This window comes from Anas acuta, chromosome 1, assembly GCF_963932015.1.
Source record: "Anas acuta chromosome 1, bAnaAcu1.1, whole genome shotgun sequence".
Classification (NCBI taxonomy): domain Eukaryota; kingdom Metazoa; phylum Chordata; class Aves; order Anseriformes; family Anatidae; genus Anas; species Anas acuta.
Window position 1 is genome coordinate 16057080 of NC_088979.1, and position 23949 is coordinate 16081028.

Consider the following 23949-nt stretch of genomic DNA (forward strand, 5'->3'; position numbering starts at 1 on the left):
GTGTTTCAGTTTGTACCCATTGCTGCTCGTCCTGGCATTGGGCACCACTGAAAAAAAGTCTGGCATCAGCCTCTTCACATCCTCCCTTAAGATATTGTTATACATTAAGATCCCTTCTGTCTTTTTTCCAGGCTAAACAGGCCCAGCTCTCTCAGCCTTTCCTCATAAGAGAGATGTTGCCGTTCTCTAATCATCTTAGCAGCCCTCCACTGGGCTCTGTTCAGTACATCCATGTCTCTCTTGCACAGAAGCCAATGCCCCAGATGTGGTCTCATCAGGGCAGAGCAGAGGGGGAGGATCACCTCCCTTGACCTGCTGGCAACACTCTTCCTATTGCACCCCAGGATCCCGTTGGCCTTCTTGGCCACAGAGACCCATGGCTGGCTAGTGGTTAGCCTGCTGTCCACCAGGATTCCCAGGTCCTTCTCCACAGAGCTGCTTTCTAGCAGGTCAGCCCCCAGCCTGTACTGGTGCCTGTACTGGGGCTATTCCTCCCTTGCTGAAGGACCCTGCACTTGCCTTTGTTGAACTTAATGAACTTCACCCAACTCTTCAGCCTGTCCAGGTCTCTCTGAATGTCTCCACATCCTCCACATGTCTCCAACTAGTTCTTCTTTGCTTGCTTGTGCTATGTCCAGCAGTACACCTGTCCTCATTGCCTCATCTACCACCTTTGTTAAAAAGTTATTGTCAATGCTCTGCAGGAACCTCCTAGACTGTGTCTAGCTGTGTTGTCTTTCTAGCAGTTGTCAGGGTGGTTGAAGACCACCATGAGAACCAGGGTGTGTGACTGTGAAGCTACTTACATAGAAGGTCTCAGCAACTTCCTCTTCCTGATCAGGTGGCCTGTAGTAAACATCCACAGCAGTGTCACCTATGTTAGCCTGCCCTTTCATCCTTACTCATAAGCTCTCCACTCTCTCATCATCCACCCCTAGGCAGAGCTCCATACATTCCAAATGCTCTCTCACATAAAGAGCAACTTTACTACCTCAACTTTCTGGCCTGTCTTTCCTAAAAAGACATGTAGCCACCCATGACATAATTCCAGTCATGCAAGCTATCCCACAATTTTTATGTAATTGCAATGAGATCAAAGCTCTGCAACCCCACAGATACCAGATTTCCTCACAGAAAGAGTTGTAAAACACTGAAAAATCCTTTTGCAGGGGAAAGTAACATGCATGATGTGACACCAGAATTGAATGAATGATTATACAAGAAAGACAGAAGAAACAAATACTTTAAAAAGGTATACAATAAGAAATCAGGATATATAGAGGACATTTATTGAAGAAATCAGAAACTTATGTTAGTGCTGTCAATGAAAACTGGGACTTGCAAAGGGCGTTAAAACAACTGCAGGATGTCATTTTTATCTATAAATTCAAAGGGAGGAAATAGGAAAATTGAGTCTGTTACGGATTGATAATGGATTGGAAAATCATGAAAATCTGGATATGGACTTAAAGCTAATAGATACTGATTTTCAGTCAGGAAGGATGCTGACCTTAAAAGAATAGTCGTGATAGCTAATGGGAATAGGGAAACCACCTCACATAAAATATTTATTTTTAAAAGTGGACATAGAATCCATCAGCCATGGACCTAGCAGCTAACATCGATAGTCTATGAAGCAATGGAACAAATTCTGATAGAAAGAAAACTTTAAAGTATAGCTATAGACAAAAACTGGGATAAAATGCAATCAGAAATTACTACAATAGAAAGTATGGGATTAATCAATATCTTCCTTTTGCCAAGAGAATGAACTAAAAGAAGCATGCTCGTAAGGGAAGTGATTTATGAAAATAGAGGCAAAAAGAAGAGTTTAGAGAGGCAGGCATTAAAACAGCTAAGGGGAAGTTTGCAACAAATGTGGTTAGAAGAGGAGGTAATAGGATGAAGAAGCTTGGTGGTGGAAAGGTACTGTGAAACTGACTTTATAACAGACATGGGGTTAAAAAGTCATAGTACCCTGACAGAATTTGCTGGTGAGGTAAATACAGAGATCTCTAGAAATTCAGAGCAGACTAACAAAATAACTGTGGAAGTAAATAATTTTGAGTAGTACAGTAATAGATGTGACATACTGGAAAGTTGTACATTGGTGACTAATAAAAATGTTATACTATAAGCAGAAAGTCATCTTTTGGAAAAGACCCAGGAGGAAGACAGAGCAGAATTTTGATTCTGAGATGATTGTCAGCCATCACTGAGATGTAAATTTAGAAAAAAATAAAATTAAAAAAAAAAAGTGATCTTAGGATATGTCAGCAAAAGTATTTTACAGTAGACATGGGTAAGTAATGTAGAAAGAAGCAGAAAGCCTTCAATTGAAATTCTAAGCAGGTTGGTCAACTGAGTTCAAGACAGACAAGATGAAACTGAGACAACACAGAACAGCACTTTAGGGAATGATTAGGGAGAGACAGTCATTTGATGGGTCTGGGAGAATGTGTGCAGTGTGGTCCAGCAAAGCAAACACAAAGAAGGTTTTAAGAGCTATGTATCAACATATTGAAGGGGAACTTAGGAGAAGGAAGAAAGCTTTTTAACCTTTAAAATTACTTATCTGTCTGTGAAAATCTTTAGGGTGACGGCTGAAATATTGGGACAGCACATAAAATCCCAGAACTGCCCTCCAGTGACTTGTTCCAGTTCTGGCATCAGAACTGGATGAATTGCCCAAGTCTAAGGAGAAAAATGTACAAGTTCTATGTTTGCTTTTTATGATGTAACATGAAACAATTAAAGATGAACTGTTTTTGAATACTCCCATTTGCTAAGTGTGTACACGGTTCCCTGACTGTGATGATCTCGCAGGGTAACTGTGACCTCCAGACTAAAAGAGAGGAGGCCTCTTATAGAATCATAGAATCATTAAAGTTGGTAAAGACCTCCAAGATCATCTGACCCAACAGTATTCTTCTTAGATGTCATCTAGTTAAAAGGGCATGACTTAGGTTTTCCCTGGTTCTGTGTATATGTAGGAACAAGTTGGCAGGAGGGAGGGATATGGAATAGGAGTGCATAGGAAATACATGCTTAGGAAAAGTATATAATGACCACTGAAATGACTTTTCCTTTCTTCATTTTCTGCGGTTATGGGATAGGTACTGTTGTTAATTATCACACAGAGTTTCTAGTAAGTTGTTTTGTGCTTTATAATAAAAGGGGTGCTGTTCACCGGACCATTTATGAGTTGCTAAAAAAGCAGTATTTACTCAGAAAAATGCCGTCATGTCTGTTTTTATGTGCATAGATAAGTAAAGCCCTTATCCAATCTGCTGAAATCAATAGAAGTCGTTCTCTACATCTTAAATGAGCCCAAGAGCAAATCAAAACTCAGAATATATATTCAGGTCATTTGTTTTCTGGTTTTGAGGTTGACACAGAGTAGAAATAAAGGGTTTGGGGCAATAGCCTGGTCACATTGACTTACTACATTTTCCTTCAGCTGTTCTCTTAAAAGTCAAGGAGATTATTCATGAAATAGGTTGTTATTCAGTGTCTGTAGTAGTCTTAATGCAGCACAAGGGCTCTGTGCTTAAATGGGAATGAAAGATCCATATTGCCAGAATTCAAAATGTCCAGATTTTACTCGTGAGGTCAATTGCTTATTTTGAAATGTGAACAATTTTCTGCTTGAAATAATGGAAATGATCAAACCCTATTAATGTACAGAGCTGTGGCTAAAACAGCATACATTGACTTTTCACTGGCATGCAAAAATGCATGTCATATAGTTTGTATTTCACTACAGAATTAAATATATATAGAGAGAGATAGGTAATGTAATGTTCTGTGAATAAGATTCAGAAGTGGCAAACTATTATTTAGCTATTTATGGGTTTCCAGAATTAAACACATGTAAATACTGAAGTTAACTATACAGGCAGAAATGGAAATACTCAATTTATAGAGTTGGGGATGTTGAAATGTGTAAGTATGTATTTACAGATTTTGTCACTAGGTGAACTCTTTTTTTTTTGCTTTTTCCTTCCAGTTTGCTCCCAGTATTCTAGAGGAGTTTTTGCCATTTTTGGACTATATGATAAGAGATCAGTACATACCTTGACCTCATTCTGCAGCGCCTTGCACATCTCCCTCATCACACCGAGTTTTCCCACCGAAGGCGAGAGTCAGTTTGTGCTGCAGCTGCGGCCATCTCTGCGAGGAGCCCTCTTGAGCTTGCTGGATCACTATGAATGGAATCGCTTTGTCTTCCTGTATGACACAGATCGAGGTGAGTTGCAACCCAGCTTTATTATCTTTTTAGTTTGATTGTTTTGTGCAAGATCTGTACATTTTTTTATGGTATTGAGATCCTGGTGAGTCTTAAAGAGCCTTTGAATTGAAATACCATTGACTGAATAACCCTGGCTGAAGGAAGAATTCCTTAGCCTGCAAATACTGGATATTGGATACAAATAGTATGCAACTGACCAGCAGAATCCTGCATTTTAGGTCATTAATGCTAAAACATTTTAATGAATGTTAATGAAACAAACAGTTCAAAAAGCAGTACAGATCAGTTCACGTTTCAACTCACTTCATAAGTGAGAGCAGTACAAAGAAGTTGAGAGGACCAGCCACGTTTTTGCTGCACCTGCACTGGTATAAGCTGAGATGTGAGTGAGCTCATGCTTTCGGAGGTCAAGGTGGAGGCTCACTGAATGTGAGGCCCTCAGGCTGCAGCAGAGAAGTGAAGGTAGGCGATGTATCTACATGGCAACAGCAGGAGAGGATGATGCAGTAGCCATCTCTGTCCACTGCTCTTTTCATCTGGAGTTACCTCTGCAATCAACTTTGCTTTTATAAAATTCATGGTGCATTACAAAAGGCCACATTCCCTGTTTACATCTTCCATTCCACATCCCAGAGCATCTCAGAACCTTTTAAGTGGTAGAAAGCTGCAAGTGCATCACTGTACCTCACCACTTACTGTAGGATTGTGAAGTAAAATCTCACATTCTCCACATTGTGCATTCATTCTGTTGGCAAAGCACTTTGAGTATGGAAGAGTATTTAGCCAACACGGCTGAGCTTCTGTGAAAGAGGCAAGATTTTTATGTTGATGGCTTATTTTCAGGGAAAAAGTGTGTGGTGTAGCTGTAGTCAAATAATTATTTTACTACAGCTGTTTCAATATAGCTCCCCATGTGGACAGGCTATTCTAAATTGAAGTGGCTTTATTCCAGGGTAATTATTCTGCAGTAGAAATAGGGAATTTTACTGACCTAACTAAATCTGTTTAATTATTTGATTATGGCTGTAGAAGTCAATTTTCTTGTATATACAAACACTACACTTCAGTGAGAATTTTGCTTGATAAACTGCCTAAATACCTGAATTTAAATAAAAATGATTAATGTGCCAAAATGAAAGGGCTTGCATTGTTCCATAATTGTTGGTGGTTTTTTGTTGTTGTTGTTGTTTGATTAAAAAAAAAAAAAGATTTTTTTTAATGTTTGCTGGACCAACAAGGGAAGCTCTGAGAGGCCTTACAGAATACACTAGGTAACGTACTAGAACAAGTCCAGAGAAGGGCCATGAGGATGATCAAGGAGCTGGATGGAGCACCTCTACTGTGAAGACAAGGTGGGGGAGTTGGGATTGTTCAGCCTGGAGAAGGGAAGGCTCCAGGGAGACCTTAGAGCAACCTTCCAGTACCTAAAGGGGGCCTACAGGAAAGCTGGGGAGGGACTCTGTCAGGAAGTGATAAGACAAGGAGTAACAATTTTAAACTACAAGAGGGGAAATTTAGATTAGATATTAGGAAGAAATTCTTTGTTAGGAGGGTGGTGAGGCACTGGCACAGGTTGTCCAGAGAAGTTGTGGATGCCCCATTCCTGGAGGTGTTCAAGGCAAGGCTGGATGGGGCTTTGGGCAACCTGGTCTGGTGGAAGGTGTCCCTGCCCATGGCAGGGGGGTTGGAATCTTTAGGGTCCCTTCCAACCAAAACCATTCTGTGATTCTATAACTGAGCAGAGGAAAAAAAAAAAAAAAGAAAAAAAAAAAAACAAACTGTGAATTTAAAAGTGTTCTTACTCAAAACAGTAATGAGGAGCAAGAAAACAAGCACGCAATTACAGATGAGATCCTACAGGTCCAACAATTTGTCAGGAGAAGAAGTGCACAACCTGCAGTCACCTTTCTCATCTAAATTCACATGCTTAATTAGATTGAGACATCATTCCTAAGCATGCAGTATCACACCAAGGGCAGTTACAGAAAATCATTTATAACAGTGTGGTTAATAAATGGTTCCTATGGCACTGAACTCAGCAGCTCTGAACACACTGGTGTGTCTTTGATAGGCTGGATGCAAGGAGTGCTACACTGGATCATCTCTTAAAATCTGAATAGGTCTTGTGACTCTATTTAATGCAGGAGAAAATAAGATTTGATGTATCTTTAAGTAGTAGGATGACTGTAAAGATATATTCTTGATGAATAATTTTCACTACCATTCCACAACAGAAATTTTGAATGCGGGGCTCAGAAAAAAAGAAAAAGAAAAAAAGGAAAAAAAAAAAAAAAAGAAGAAAGTGGAAAAAAAAAGTAAATATATTTTAATTCAGTGTAATAAGAATATATATATATATATTGATGTTGAATTACATAGGATCTCTTTCAGTGAGGCTGGAATGTAGTCATGTAGTCATGTCTAGATTTTTGTTAAAGATACTTCCAGTCCATGCCAGACACTTCCCTGTCTCTCTGAGAAGCTCCATCCAACCAAACTGTAGGAACAGGAATCACTTAGCCTTTTGTTTTTGACACTGAGCCTGAAAATTGTTCTTTGCAACTTAACCAGAAAACTACAAATAAATTCTTATGCAGGAAGGTAAACAATAAGTATAAATTCCAGCCAGACATAGTAGCTGTTTAGGAAGAGGGCAGCATTTAGGGTTGTTCTCAGACCTTCTTTCCCAGCCTTTTCATCTGCCTCGCTTCTTGCTTCTCTTGCATGCTGCTCAGTTGCTGCTTGCTCTTAAGGGGTGAACATTTAATTTCAGGTATTAAGATGGGTTCTCTGCTGTATCATTCTGTTCATCTCTGGACAGACACTCAACTCCCTGTAGAACCCCAGTCTTTTTGCTACCAGGGATGTCTATGTTAAGCATTTTAGTTCAGGTCAGGAATGCACTTCTGCTGCAGCTCTCCAAGTCATTCCCATGTTCCACACCTGGGTTTATGCCGTGGAGTTCTCTTGGTGCTCACAAACTCCAGCGGGATGGTGGCTTCAGCCAGTATGTTAAATCCTTTTCTGACATTCTTTCAGTCTTGTCATCTGGAAAATCACTGTCCTGTGACAGAATGCAGATTGTAGGAAGAATGACAAGGCTACAAAATGCATTGTAACTAGCAGGGAACATTACAGGCTTTGCAAAAAACATCAGACCTGATGACAGAAAATGCAACTCGTTACTTAACAGAGAAGGTGAGCAAGTAAGGAGGAGGTTAAAACCTCAAAGGCCCTTTGGTTTCAATACATCGTCCTTTCTCCTACCCTCCTTCCATAAAAAGATTTAATTATGACCTGGTGCTTAATACAATGAATGTAAACAGCAATTACTATTAACAGCAAGGTGCCAGGTACACAGACAGAAAAAGGAAAGAGCAGGCTGAAGAACACTCAAACGAATTATACAACACATAGCAAGGAAGGCCTAAAATGAAAGCCATGCCTTCCTGAGATACTCAGCAGAAAAGGGAAGTCCCATAGAGGTGAAGTGCTCAGTTGATGTCATCATAAAGGAAGATAAATGAAAGGACCAAATGGGCAGACCAGGAGAACATTTGGTTTGCGTATGTTCTTTCGTTGTGATTGAGAGGTATTTCTTTTATAAAGAGGAAGACAATCAAGTGGGAATGTGCATCTGTAAATCACTGTGGCATTTTAGACGGGGCAGAGGTGTGCCTAGGGTTGTGTTTTGCTAGTTGTTGACAATAATTTCTAGCACCAGAAAGCAAAAGTTGGAGCCTAAAGCCATAGAAGAAAGTTGGAGAAGTTTGTGTGAGGTGTAAGAAGCTGTTTAAGCTTGTGTTAGCTGTCCATGCTGTGTGCAGCCTTGCTGAGAGCTGGGATAGCAGTTGGTAAAATTGCAGGTGTTACCCAGAGCTAAGGAAGCCCGGGGTGGAGACAGTCAGAGGGGCTGTGGGGCTATGGGGGACACCAGTGAGGGCTGCAGTCAGTGAGTTGCGAGGTGCTTTCACCAAAGTAAAGCAGCCATTTGAATCCAGCCCTGTTTCCCAGCAAGAGTTGTCAGTCCCTGACTGTGACTAAAGAGCAGTAGCAGGAGGGGGAGAGCCACCAGCTGGCCTAGCAGTTGGCTCAGCAGAGGCAAGAACTGTAAAATAGTTAATAGTTCTCCTCTAGAAATTAGGCATTGCATGTGAGCTGTTTATGTACCGTGTTGTGTTGTTTTATTTTTTTCTTTGTTCCTTTTAATTACATAGTGTTCATTAAACCAATTCAGTCATGTTTGCAGGTGAGAAAAATCAACTCACTGCACAAGATAAACTTAATTTCCCTACATTTCTGGATAGTGTTTTTATAGCAGCTCCTTTAAAGTTGAAACCATTTTATTTTATGAAAATCTAAACCTGGCAGAAGAGTTACACAAGTGCTGATGGTCTGTTTAAATTAATCCTATGCTACTTAGAGCAGCAAAATGCAAGCTTTTATCTTTTGAGCACTTGTGGAGGATTGGTGAGGTTTCAGATGTCTGGAGAAGGTAAAGAAAGGTATGGGAAATGTATAGCTCTCCCTCTTTACTTTGAGAGAGATTTTGGAATTGGTTATTAATAATCAATTTATCAGGCTAATCTAATTTTCTCCCTTGGTAGAGTAGCTGTCACAGCAGTAAGCAGTAGGTCTGGTGTAACTTTCTACCTCCTGTGATGATGCCTCATGCCTGAAACAGAAAACAGAAAAGCAACTATAGCCTGATGTCTGGAAAATTAAGAAACCATACCCTTAAATAGTTGTTAATGACACATGTTAAAACTAAGAGTAGCTCTCAGATGAGGTGTGAGGATTTGTCTTTGCTCTAGTCTAGTGAACGTCCAGAGTGAAGTTGAGAACAGCTTTTGTGGATGCTCAACCTCAGTGAGTTAAACAGAGTGATGCAAGATAAGTGATGCAAGCTAAATTGAAAGTGATCTTGCTAGATAGATCAAGGAGGTGAAGTATGATAAAGGCTGTGCAAAGGTTAAGCTTAGGAGGGAAGAACCAAAGGTACAAACACAAAGTGCAGAGTAACTAGCTTGGCACTAGTATCATAAGAAATATTTCAGGAGTGGTGGAGAGCCTTAAAAATAATGCAATTCAAGACTGTTTTACTGTTTCCAAGAAAGTAGATATATTGAGATGAAAAAAAATTGCATGTGGGAATGGAAGCTAGATGTTGCTCCCTGTCAGCTGGCTGAGATGTTGGGTTTCACACTTCAACAGCAAAGATAAAAAATATCTGCTAGCTGAGGAAGTGGAATGGAATCGAGTGAATAAGGCACACAGAGGATGTAATGCTGGCAGTACTGTGTCCCACCATTTTTCCTTGGTATTTGAAAACACTAGGTACTGTTCCTAGCTGCATCAAAGGCGTTTGGTATGAGCATGGAGCAAGGATCAGGCATCCATTGCTGGAATGGCACTCTTGTTACTGTTGACCACATATAGATATCACATACATAAATTTCAAGAGTCCAGAGGAGAGGAGTAATATGAAAAAAATAATAAATTAAAAGCATAACCTGGGGGGGGAAGGGAGTGGGGGAATAATAATATTAAAGAACTGAGATCATTCTCGGAGAGAAGGTCTGTTAAGGAGCAAAGACCAGTTCTTTTTTGTACACACTGAGATCTTTTTTAGACCCACTGAGATCAAGGAAAGAATTAGAATTATTTTGCAGGAAGGCAGATTTAGGGTGTTAATATGAAAAGTGTTTCAGCAAGGTCAGATAAGCACTATAATAAACCAAGCAGATTGTGGGGATTCTTACCATTGGAGGTTTTAAGGAAGAGATTAGAAAATATCTGCAATGGTGATCTGCTTTACTACATCCTGCCTCAGATGATCTCTTCGGTCCCCTCAGGATTTATATTTATGTAATTTTCATGATTTCTCCAGGAAACTGGGAATGGTTTCTTCACAGTACTTGAAATTAAGTACTGTGAAAAATTAAGATAACTTAATTTTTTACTATGGAGCAACTTTCAATAATATATTATTGCTATTCAATTATATATATAGCCTTTGTAAAACATTTAGTATGTTCCATTATTCAAAAATAAGATCAAAAACATTCTAAGTGACTTAAGATAAAAACACTGTAAAATCAGGTCGAAGGACTATAATTATAATATGGCTCTCAATAAGTTGAGTTATTGTTCACTGAGCATTCAGAAACTGCAAGAATTGGCCCTACATCAAGTATTACTTGATATTTTTACTGTGCTTCTGAACAAATTTGTCAATGTCTTAATAATGAAAAAGAGAAATAATGTTATAGCAAGCTGGAAAGTTATTTTGCTATTTAGCTCAATTGAAAGAGCTAGACTGCTGAAGCCAGTAGCAATCTAGAAATACAACCTGCCTATTTATCTGCATAAAAATACTGAATAGAGATTCTTATTAGTGAAATAAGTTCAAAAGACCAATTGCTGCTAATAAACAACATCTTGGAGATGAACATGCAACACAGTACTGCCAAGAAAAAGTTTTTGCCACTAAGTGTTGTTTAATTACTGATTGTGTTCTGCATAATATTGTTGAGCCTAGACCTATAGCATTCTTACCTTAAACTGCTAGAATGTCACAGGGTGTTTCAGGTAAACTTGAGAAACAACAATTACATACTGGTTCATAGGGAAGATTAAGATAGCAACCTGACTTTCTTCAGTTGCAGTGATCTGCTTGGTCTTGGGTCCTTTCTTTTATAATGTTCACCAAGAAGAGTTTGCAAGGTTTCCCACAACAGGTGTTTTTCATTCTGCCAACCTTTGACAAAATGTCCAAGAATAAAAGAGAAACAGAAGCTTATGACTGTGTCCACTACATGAAAACAAAAGTTTCTTATCTGCAGTGTGCAATTATTTACCAAACTTTTGTGAAATAAAGAGCAGAGCTGCCACAGCATTGCAAAAATATTGAAATGATGTATTTTAGAAAACAAACAGCGTTGGATAACTGGTCTCATTGATTTTGTTGCTGCTTGTATTTTATTGACCACTTGTATTTTATCAACATTTTATTGACTAACATCTATTCTGTAGGTTTAAAATTTTTGGTATTTTATGTCTTGACAATTGTTGAGATTAAGATCATCAGTGTTCTCAGCATGTCAGCTTTTTACATATTTCAGAGTAGTATCATTAAATCAGGTCTTGTGGTGAAACTGGTTTGGAGATTTCAGTAGCCCTAATACATACCAGGGAATAGGTTTTCACTTATGCTGTAGGTGAACAGAAAAAGATGTGTTAAAGAAGCCATTCGTCATCATCAAAAAACTTCTAGATGGGCAGTGGATCGTGTCATACATGTTAGGATGCAAGTACCACTGTGTTTGTTGCTTACCAAAGTCCTGTTGTAATTTTGTGCAGGCTGATCTGAACTGATACATGGAATGTAGAGAAAAAGTTTATAAAATATCATTGAATAAAGAACACTGCAGTAAGTTTTTCAGCCCCTTCATACGATCTGCCTCTGTCTATACTCAGTAATACCATGTTCCTAATGGAATAGACCAATGTACCTCATCCACTGATAACTGGTTTGTAAATATTTATTTTTGCCCGTGTTAGCTCATTCGTAATTATACCAGCAACATGCCAGCTTGTTGTCATCTTCTCAGCATCTGATAAAATCTTGAAAATATAGGTAGTAAGCGTACACATGAAACAGAGATGCATCAGCATCAGTAACGATACTATGATTTTCCATCTTTCCTTTGTCTTACCACTAAGGAGAAGCAATAATAATAAAACAGAATTGAAATCTAGTAATGAACTCGGAATTCACTACATATGAAAGTCTTCCAATGGCTTCATTAAATAAAAGTACTCCTCTTGTTTTTGAACGCTCAGCAAAGGTGGAAATACAGAAAGATACAGAAATAAAAAACTGATCATTAGGTGTACAGATGAGTACCCTGACTTTGCTATTCCGTATAAGATGTGGCTCAAACTTAGCTGCATTAGCGTGCTTTGGTCATCTAGCTAAGCACTCAGAATATGCAGTATAACCTAATATGCAAACACCATAGAAATATATCAGTCAGGAAACATTAAATAAAGGACTGCCCATTATCTTCCTGATAGAAAGAATTTGCTTTGTGTCTTGTGTCCACAGCCATATGGCTCTGGCTTCTGTATGCTTTCATATTCCAACATCCTAAAGTAAATAGCATTTCTATTTCCAATGGGTTGTTCTATTAATTTCAGAGCAATTGCATCTCCAGAACCTGGCACAAACAGTTAATTTGTTGTTACCTGCTTCTGTAACACCTTCATTTACATGGGGGGCATGTCATTTTCAGCTGTTTGTTACACACACATTCTGTATTTTACTTGAAAGCAGAACAATGTAATTCTGAATATATGCTTCCACTTATTCTCTGAAAAGAAAAGTTAACTTCAGGTGCTCCTACGACTTACGAGTACTGTTGTGGCTCAGCACATTTCTGAGTACATGCTGTACCTGAATATATTAGTAGACATTGTTCTGAGGAGCATTTTTTTTCACTTGCTCCATATAGATAAGTCATAAATAAAAGCACTGCAAACCATATGTTGGGATCTGTATGCTGTAAAAATTAATTCTGTGATTATTTCATACTATATCAGAGTGGGTAATTTATATGCATACTAATAGGATTTATATTTACCTTTTCCATAGATTAAATAAACTCCCTCCAGAGAACAATGCTTTAAGTAGAAATTAATGTTGTGATTTACTGATTATTTAGCTTTTTTGCTACTCTGCCTTTTGTTACCTAGATATATATCAGTGATATCACCGTTGTCAAAAATCTGCAGAAAAACTGTCTTTAGAGAAGGGACTGCAGCAACCTTACATCAGCATAGCCAAGAGCATCTTTTCTAAGTATGAGGCTGTCCTATGTTTCCACTACACATTGGTCAGTATTAGTAGTGTAGACAGTTGATAGATACAACAACCAGCAATGCAGACCTCTAAAGAAGACCTTGAAAAGACTCAGACGAGGAAGCCAGCCACACATCCAAATGCTTATGCTTTAGAAATTTACTTTAGTGTGGACATCTGAGTCCCGCAGCTGCTGTACATAGCCTTTTATATGGCCACAGGTGTTGGCTTCAGTGCTGGAGCACAGAGTGGTAGCAAACAAAGGGGAGTATAGTCGATGCTGCCAGAGACCAGACATAGTGCCAATTTAATACTGAATGTAAAACAAATACTCGTGCCAATTTGTTTCTAAATGCATTTTTAGTTAGAAAAATTAGCTTGTTTTTTGAGAACATTATCTATGTGTGGATAAATGTTCCAAGTTTTAATACGGTATAAAGCAGGCTTCTTAAATAAATAAATAAATAAATAAATGAACAAAATATATACTTAAAAATAGCCCTACAGCATAGACTTACAAATATCAAAACATATGATTATATTGCTTTTTGCTGTTATTATTTAAAAAAATAATTGTATTAGACCAATTCTTAATGATCTCTCTCTCCATGGTATATTTTGTGATACAGTTATCCCTTATGTAGTACAAGTGACTTCTAGGGCACTGCAGCAGGAAGCAAAGATAATTCAGCATTAGAGTATATTGTGAAGTAAATCTGTATGTTTATATCTGGACCTGGACATTCTTAATTCAGCTGATTGATCTGTTATTGTATCATCTATGCAGTCTGTAATTTTAAAATTACATTATCTGCTCTTGTGAAGAATGTATATTCCAATGCATTCAAATTTTCACCATTTTGAGATACATCTTGCTTGTAAAAAGGCATTTCCCTCATTAATTGCAGCTGAATCCTATTTACATACATATTTTTGCAAATAATTTGTCTTTGCTCAGTTCCAAAAGGAGAGGTGGAAGTGTAGAGATCCTTTTAAGATGATTGAATACTTATCACAGTACTACAGATGCTATTTCTGCTTCTGCACAGGGAATTTCCTGCACTAGTATTTACAGATAATAGCATTAACAGATGCTTCTGTTACCAAAACTGCAGTGAATGTTTGAGGTGTTTAGCATTTTGCAATTGAAAAGAGAGATACCAAAGGGTCCTTCAGTTGTAAGGAATCAAAATCTTTCTTTGTACCACCGCCTTGGTGGGTTTTAATATTAATGCACACCTGGATGCTGCAGGAAGTTTTCCTGTGGGCAAAGGACATGTATTTTCTTCCAGTTTGACTTGGATTGCAAATGGCCAACAGAACATTTAAGGTAGTTTTGAAGATCTGGGCATAATAAATGACAAAAGTGCCAGGAAAGAGAAGTTGGGAATACAACACTGTGGTTGCTAGTCTAGATCCCTGGAACAAATAGGCATTTTATGTTAATCTGTCTTTGATAAAAAGAAACTATCTGGGGAGTAAGGGCCTGTATCCTACATCTTCCGCCTCCTAATGGAGAGCCCTACTCAACATGGGACAGATGTTACTCTGGAAGATCCTGTGTAGACACTTATTTCACAAAAGCTATTGGAGCTAATTTTTCTCTGTAGACAGTTCAGAGTAAGAAAACTAAACAGAAAGTAGCCTGTGTAGTTGCACTTTACAAAAAATGGACATGGAAAAATAATAGCAGCACTTTTAAGTGAGTTTATTCAAATAAGTTCCTTCTAACAGAAATGTAGACGTTTGTTAGGAAATCATTTGATTTGTACTAATGAAATCAAGTGGAAAAGACAGTTTGCTTTTTAAGTAAATTAGATAAAACAAAGGCTTAGCATATTTGTGTATTCACATATTTTCTTCACGTTAAAAACAAAATACCCTATTTAATGGGATAGGTAGTTTCAAATAGATCTGATTACTCAAAATACTCTTAACAAACTTTAGCTATTGGAGTTACGTGTGCCTACTTTGCCAAACTATAGAGTTTACATTTGGTAATATAAAGGAAATAATGAACCAGATCCTCAAACAAAATTACTATCCCAAGCACAGACCTATCAGTTACTGTTTGTGTGTTGATGTGGATGGCGTTTTATAAATTTGTATATGTACAAGCAAGTATGTGTGTGCTTATATATGCACAATAATAGTTATATTTCCTGGCTTTGTCTGGATGCAGAACAGCTACAATCATTTAAGTCTCAAAAAGCTTCTTGTCGTGGAAGCTCAGCTCATACTACTGAAAAGTCTTCTAGCAGTAATTTTAGGTTTTCCTTTCTTTTCTTTTATCTAATTTGTATTTTCATTTTAATTGAAACAAAACTTCCTTTACACTGTTTAGCTAGTATGTCTCAACATCCTCCAAGTTTTATTTCAATAACTATTTGGAACAGGAAATTCATCTATACCAGTTTTGTTCCATTACAAGTATTTTGAAGTTTACTTTTCAAAGAAATGATATCTGGGGAAAAATCTCATAGCTAATTCTATAAAATAGTTGTTTTACTGGGAAAAGAACTTCCTTTCTCTGAAGTGTTTTTTCCAAAAAAGCTTTAGAAGATCAGTACAGTATTTTATATATCTTTTAGGTTGTGCCTTGCATGAGAATGGTTTCATCCAAGTTGTGAGAAGATGAACTTTCTTTCTCCTTTGGACCAGAATTTCCAGTTTGGGGTCCTTAATCCCATGTCGCTGTCATGGGCTGTGTATAGTGCTGCAACAACTTTATCTTCTTTAACTTCATAAACTCTGCTTGATAGGGCCTCCCAAAACTCAGTTTATCTATTTTGTTCCTCACTTTTCTACTGATGCAGGAAGGTTTAATTACCTTCAACTGTGTTATCTCATGAATCACCTTAGTATCTGCTCATTGCTCTCTGTATTTTAAACTTTCACATATTTTCACAGATTTATTTGCTTGATTTCTCATTTCTTTTTCTCTTTGATCACTTTGCATCGCGTTTCTTTTCTACATTTTCTTCTACTCCATTTCCCAGTAAGCCTGATTCATTTTCAGCACTGGTGCATTATTTGAGAGCCCTGGAGCATCCTGTTGGCTTCTATTTCTGTTTCTACTGTTCACAGTTGTCACAGGCTAAGGTTTTTAGCTTGAAATATTTTTTTTTTAAGTATAACAGGAGACTTAAAATCAGTTTCTGTCTCTGCCTGCCATGGAGGAAAAACTGCAGCTCTGTTTCCAAGATGAACAAATGGTTATCAGGATATCTCAAAGGATTACCATTCCAATTTGAATGGAAAAAACAAATATACTTGTTTTTATTCTAAATCAGTTTAGAAAAAAGAATTAACTTAAGTTTTGATTTGCTTTCATTATTGCTGCTAAAAATGTGGATGAAATTCACATGCATGTATCGTATCACCAAACAGTAAAAAGAGAGGTCCACCAACTGCGTTATCTCTTGTATCCTCAAATGAACTTCCAGACTACCAGACAAGAGTGGTAATAGGAAATGCATAGAGGTGCAGTATTTTGTCTGTGCTAAGAGCTGAATTCACAAGTAGTTTAAAAGCCAAATTACATAATCTCTCCTCCCGCAAGTCAGGCACGTTGCAGTGGCCACCGCACAGCTGCTGGCCTGGGTGGCATCCAGGCAGACACAGTCACAATTGTCTCTTTTCATCTGGGTCATTCTGAATTCCTTCAACAGGAAATGGAACACAAGCAGAAAACTTTTAAAAACATCCCAGACATGAATCAACAAAAACCCGGAACATCTGCTCATCAAAGCTCATCAGAAAACAGTGTATTTTATTTACACTACTCTTCTGGATGTACTTAGAATGCCTAATGAGATTAGGGATCACTGGAAAATATTGCTGGTATGAAGCGTCCATTTCACTTTCCAGATTACAGGCATAATCTACACAAAGTATCTGAAACAATAAATCACATCCACAGGCACTGTGATTTTATGTATTTATTTATTTTAGTGGAAAGTGATGCAGCTTTATTAAATCAACAGTTGGCACCAAATCCAAGCTGGCCAAAACCAGGTACAATATTTTAATCAATATTTCATTTCAAAATTTCTTTTGAAGATAAAATAGTGCTAGCAAATGAGAGTAGAAAGTGCAGATAAATAAGTGGATTCAGCAAAAACAGTGAGGAGCAGTTTCATTTATAAGGAAATGTAGGGTCAGATACTCAGGTAGACAAGATCTGCATAACCTACTGACTGCATCCTGAACTACCAGGGAATCAGGCTACTGTATTTAAACTTTTATCACTACATAACTTTTCTGATCCATAATCAGTCCTCATTCAGGATTTATGAATCCTCATGTCCTTGTGTGAGGTCTTAATACTGGGGTGGGTCTAATTTCAGCTATTTGCTTACTTGTCCAGAATAAGAGCTCTGATACATACCGTTATTTTCAGTGATTTGTATTTTTGTAGAGTTACATGTTATTACACAGGGAAGTGTTTAGCTCAAAGGTGGGTACTGAGTTGTCTCAGCTATTTTAGTTATTCTGGGGAGAGGTTCACCTCAGCTGTGGTGAGGAAATGTTGTCTTACAGTGACTGTGCTAGTTTGTGACCTTGTCTTTGTGGACTCCCTTATGCTTCTCTCAGTGTATCAGAAGGAAAATAAATGCTTCTTTTGCAAGAGTAAGATTGCTAAGGAGGGAAGAGGGTGTTTTCATTTTACTTGCCCACTGACTCTCATCTTTTTCAAGCATTGTAAACTGTGCCTGTCACTTCAGCATAGCATTTCCTCGGAGGCTTTTCCATTTATGATCATAGCAAAGCATCTTTCTTAACGACGAGTGCTTTTAAAGGAAGCCAGCATAGCACCCTGGTCACTCTTTAAAAGTCAACTTGGAAATTATGCAGTTTTCTCCAGAAGAAGCAACACTGTCGTAGTGTTGGTTTGGAAAAAAAGGACAACAGCATTGATGAATGACTAGAGCAGCTGTAAGTCACATAAGGGGTAATTATTTTTTGCAAGTGTGGAAAGGAATTTTATTCTGTATGTCTGCTGTGTAGCTACAAAATATTGCTGTCAATGCCAAAAAAGGATAAACACCTGCTAAAGGAACTGTGGAGAGGATTATCTCTCTTTCTTATGCATGCACTTATGAAATACGTACTACACATTGGACTGTCTCCAGCTTTTTCCTCGTTCTCTCGGCGTATTTCTAGCCATTGAATCAATTGTTCATCCTCTCTGCCTGACCTGTGAAAAATACATCTGCTATGCAAAGAGGCCAAATATCAACATATGACATGCTTCAGTTCCCCTGTGCCAACCTGCTAGGAGAGAACACTTGTTTGTTTTTTGACCGATCTGCTTGTGAGTTCTGCTGTGTGGTTTTGCTGATGAGGTGTGGGGCCTGTACACTCTCCTACTCCTTATCCCTCTTTGCCAGGCTGGAAAGAGCTACTTGCTGATTTCTTTCCACCTGTGCAGCTGTAGCTATGCTCTGCCAGCAATGCTAATGCTCCCTTGCCAGCTTTTAAACATTCTGCCAAGTAGAGAGAATTAATAACAAGATCTGAATCATCTCTAAAGTAACCCAAATGCCCCTGTGTCCTATTCCTTCAGTATTATGTCATTTCTCAGCTCCTGTCCAGGATAATAAAAAGGATCTCTCATACCCTCACAGCCGAAAAGTGTGTCAGGGCAGGCCATGCCATTTATTCAGGCTACCCTTTTGCCTTTGTGGCTCTAAACATTAAAAAACCTTTAGGCCAGATTTTCCAGTCCATGTCGCACTGCTCAGCTGGTGCAAAGTGGATGGACCCCAGCCAAGGCTGGCGAGTGGCCACAGCCTTCCCCTCATGCCGGTGCAAGCAGCCAGGAAAGGGCAGAGTGGTTCGTGTCCTCATGGCCCCTCTGCAGTGCAGCGAGCGGGGCAACCTGGGATGGGCTCAGCCCCGTGTGTGTGTGTGCCATCAGCACACCAGCACATAGCTGACATCGCTTCCTCTAAGGGCATCCACATTTCTAGTAGAGCTTTTGGTGTTTTAACTGGAAAGTGGAAGAGTTAGATCAATGGAAGGGTTTGCGCAGGATGAAGGTTAAACCAACAGGAAGAAAACATTGAAACTGAATCACAGGTGATAATGTCTGCAATATACATGCCTACTATGAATTTCAGAATCAGTTTTGCATTATGATGTGAACCTAACTCATCTGATGCTTTCTTTCATTTTGTTTCATCATTTTTGCTCCATTTCTAAGTGGAATCAAAGACCTTAAAGTACCAGAATGAACTGTCAAGAGCGAATACTAGAAGATGCTTTGGGATGGCCATGCCTCAGTACTGTATCTTCCAGACGTGCTGCCAAGTATTCCTTTTAGGTTTAAAAAAAAAAAAAAAAGAAAAAGAAATGTGCTCTCATTTTGTTTTAATAAGAAAATATGGCATTTAGTCTCCAGAGACCTCTGCAAAGTGCTATGCAGAGCAGAGGCAAAGGAGTGGATCTTGCTCCACCAGTGTGGCTCCTGTTTCTTCTCCTAGAACTTTTCATTCCTGTTGCAGTTATAGGTGTCTTTGGCTGAGTGTCATGTTTTCCTCCCCTGGGGCTCTGGGGAGCATCTACACAGCTGCAATCATAACCTGGTACACTCTCCGCTCCCTTTTTCTCCCCTCTCTATTACACATATTACTCACAAGCTTTACTTCCTATTCAGATGACATCCTTGCTTATCTCCAGCTGTACCCCTCTCTGTGGTGCATTTGGTTTTCCCCTGGGACCAAAGGCTTTTAGAAAACAGTTCTGCAGCTCTGTTTCTTATTCTGCAGCCTATGTTTTCTGTCCAATGTTCAGAAAAAGGCACAACACTAACTGCCTGCAATGGCAGCCCTAAATACCAGCGTGGAGATACTGGGATGGCCTGTGCTATTAATGCGTTGAAAGGCAAACCTGTTTGTAGAGATGAAAACACACTCTAAAGCTTGACCACCTACCTCTTGGTGGCGATGCTTTGTGTTTTTCCTGCTCTGTGCTTGTGGGTTATATATATCACATCAGATAGCCTTTTTCCCCATCATTACCCACTGCTTTTATTGATAAGGAGTTAACTCTATGGTGTCTGTGATGGCAATGGAGTGGTCAGTGGTAATGAATTCTCCCTAGTACTGCTTAGAGCCTCAGTCCAGCATGAGAGAAGGAAGACAAGTTTTTAGGTCAAGTATTACGTGCTGCCTCTGTCCTGGCAAAAAGAGTCACCCAGCCTGATGAACCTCTTGGCCAAATCTTATCTTTTTCCAAAGTGATATTCCATCTGTTTCAATGCATCTGTTTGCATTTGAAAATGATGTTAGTATTTTTAATATGACAAATTAATAGGTCTGGAAGAGTCACCTGGTAGTAGCCACTAAACTCCTTTTGTTTCTCTGCTCAGTTAGTATTAAAAAAGCAGTTTCTAAAGGCCTAGAAGTTATCTGGCTTGTAAAGAAAAATCCAGTCTCTGCCAGACACTGGAGGTATAAAATTTGACCTACTTAGCAAAAAAAATCCTATTAGATGGATTTACACATGGTTCCTCATGATCAGACTCTCCAATGAGAATAGGATCTGAAGCCTTTTTCTGTTTAATGCTGTCAGGTATTTTTTCCAGGTTACTTTTCCTTGCTTCATTCAGATTCTGATGATAAAAACAATGCAAAATGCACTCTGATTCATATAGAACTTATAATTTTGAATGTCATCGTATTAAACCACTAAATCTGTTACATTACATTTTGATAAATATCATTACTGTACACACACACACACACACACAAAAAAAAAAAAAAAAAAAAAAAAGCTTTAATCTTGATTTGCCATAACTAGTTACATGGTGTGGCAAGACAAGTCTTCTCAGAGGCTATTCTGAGCTCTGAAATAATCAGTTCTCACTCTAGTTTGCTGCGGTTAAGAACCATTTTTTCGTGACTTCATACTGCTGCATCTCACCCCATGCTGCAAAACCATGTGACTTTATTGCAATGCTAACAGTATTGAATGTTTTTTGCTTGAGTCTCTTGCTTCAAGAGCCAGGTGTTTTTGTGAAGCTCTCAGCACTCCTTTCTGTCCAAAGAGAAAACACACACACACACACACACAAAAAAAAAAATCCCATTGGTTGTAGAAAAGAGCTTGTGACCCCAGTGACACTGCAGTGGCTAAGCAACTAGGGAACAAACCAAAAATCCAAGTATGTATTTTTAACTTTAAATCTTTTTGTATTAGTCTTGTAATTTTGTTTCAAGCAATGATATTGAAAGTTTTTTTTTGTTTAGCCAAAACAGTAGAAACAAATGAACAACAAAGTGAAGCAGGAGAAGATGAGATTGTTTTGTAAAGATGCATTTATTTTTGAGATACATATTGGAAATAGTTCTATATTACATCTATTGCAAAAGTTTTATGCACGTTGTCTTCTTTTTAAAAAATATATATATAATAGTAATAAAGATCTTACCAAAATAATAATAATAATCCCTGCCAAAGATCCTGTAAGGCCACAATTCCTCATGGTTTGATTGATCGGGATGCTTCCCTGCTCCCTTGTTTTCTTTGACTTCTTCCTGTGTTTTAGATAATAATGTTCCTGCAAATGGGAGATACATTTGCCAGAATACCAGTACCTCCTTTCTGTCCCATATGGGAGCTGTCATCAGTCCCATAGCCTAGGCAGAAGGAAATGCAGGAAACAAATGCCCATGCTAACTAGTGCATTTGCTTGCTGCACTCCCAGCAGGAGTCATTCAGAGTCACCCTTTGGCAAAACTTGGGAAGATGTTTTCTACATAAAATATGAGGTACAACATTTCCTAAGCAAACACCTTCTTCATTCTGCACTCTTAAGCACTAGGAGCAGACATTACTATCTTGGGCATGTTGGGCTCTTTCTGGTTAAGAACACTATTGGTACAGTTTGTATTGCAAAGCAGAATAGATTGCTTTCTAGGTAATAAACTAAGGATTTCAGTTCAGCATTGTCTTTTCCTATGTTCTTTGCATTAGAGCGTATGGGGAGTCTTACACATAGAAGATACATTCATAATACTAAAAATCTGTAGTAATAAATAGGTACTGACCATACCAATAAATCTGTGCTTTTAAAAATTGTTGTGAATAACTCTGTAAGAGGGCTAGGTTCCCAGCTGTCATCAAAAACAACAGAAGAACCATTTATGCATTTATCCTCTGAAGACTGGTTCCCAAGGCTCCCTTCTGACATGACTATTGTGCCAGGAGCTTGTAGCTTTTGCAAACCTTAAGCTAGAGAATCCGTATTGAGGGACAATGGTTTCATAGACTTAAATACAGCCCAGGGACTCTCATTTACCATTAAAAAAACTGTGCATGCTGTGCGTGTGTGTGTGTATGTGTGTATGCCTTAGAGTTTATTTTGCTGTGTATCTGCAACAAGAAATACTCCTAGAATTTCACCCCATCTTAGTCTAACTTGGCTAACTGAAGTTGAGAGCATACCTTTTCCATATGTTTCCTTCCTGTATGTTTAGTCTCCATAGACTTTGACAATCATTATATTAGAACAAGTGCAAATGGAAGGTGAGATACTATTAGTCTGAATTAAAACAGTTTACACTGATTTGCATTTAGTTGTCATAACTGATCATGAAAATACAAGGTCTTAGATACTGATTTCCTCATTGTGGTTTAAGTGTATTTGACAAGCTGGTATTGACCTTGATATGGTGTTGGTCAACGTTATCTCTTAAAAATTAAAATCTTTTTCTCATCTAAACAGAAGTGGATATCTGATTATTTTCTATCTTTTTCTGCATTAATTATTATATTTCACATTAAATATGACAGTGTAGTTTGGCTTTACTTTGAATTGTACTTATACTTGAATTTTCAAATGATGTGTTTGAAATGAAAATAATGTATTAAAGATCTCTGGTGAGATGTAATGGGTTTATGAAAATTGAAAACTGCAAGTACAAACATGTATGTGTGGTGAATTTTTGTATCCCTTTTTATATTTCATGTAGTATAAAATTTGTCATAGGATTAGGTTTGGTCTGCCACTGTTTTTTGTGAAAGGAAATTTAGAGCAGCTCATATCAATCAATATGAAACATTGTATGGAAGTAGTTAATATCAGTGCTACAGACGTGGAAGTTTTTAATACATGACTGATATATGTGCATGTCTTGTCCTTCTGAATTAAAGTGGCCATTCGGGGCTGAAAAGTAAATCCTAGCTGAATTGGTTTTCAATTAATAAAGTAAGAGGAACAAAGCTTTTAAAAAACGTTGTGATTCATAAATACACTTCTTAGAGAGCACATGGTAGTGGCTGTTCCTTCAGCCTGAATCTGCTTTCACTGGAAGTGGTGAAAATTAAGAGCAACTCCAGTGAAGTCAGCAGAGCTACCTGGGGTAAGATGAGAAAAAAAATGAGGAATTTATTGTCACAACTGTGGACCAAATATATATCAGTGATGGATTATATCTTCGTGGACTATGACACAGCTTGAATGAAGAAAAAATATTAATGGCCTATAAGCAATTGATTTTTTTTTTCCATACTGAATGCAGGTAGAACCATTGTTTGCCACCGTTCTTACACAGCAACTGGAAAGTGAAAAGAAATTGTACTGCATGTGAAGACAAAAATATTTTCAGTTTGATGATTGGAGCTCAGTAGTTTTCCATTTTATAAAGGAAAGTATATCCCTAAAACTGCCAATAAAGTCTGCCTCATAGAAAACAAATTGGGGAAATGTATGCCAGAGACTATCTGAAATATTCTTTATATGCAGTTAGTGATCTTTGAGAATAAATTCAGACTCCTTCAGATTAAGGTATTTTATTGGATGTCAGTTTGAACTATTGCATTTCAA

At 38.1% G+C, this 23949-nt stretch overlaps 1 protein-coding gene across 10 annotated transcripts in view; it reads left to right on the forward strand.

Annotated features, from left to right (window-relative positions):
* Positions 1 to 23949, forward strand: part of GRIA4 (glutamate ionotropic receptor AMPA type subunit 4) — a 260140-nt gene that overhangs the window by 108265 nt on the left and 127926 nt on the right. For all 10 annotated transcript variants that reach the window (XR_011092282.1, XM_068670317.1, XM_068670308.1 and 7 more), the window contains one exon: positions 4010 to 4249. Coding sequence is in view for 8 of the 10 variants with exons in the window: in XM_068670308.1 (XP_068526409.1) it covers positions 4010 to 4249 (240 nt within the window). In the remaining 2 variants the exon portion in view is untranslated. The remainder of the gene's footprint in view (positions 1 to 4009; positions 4250 to 23949) is intronic.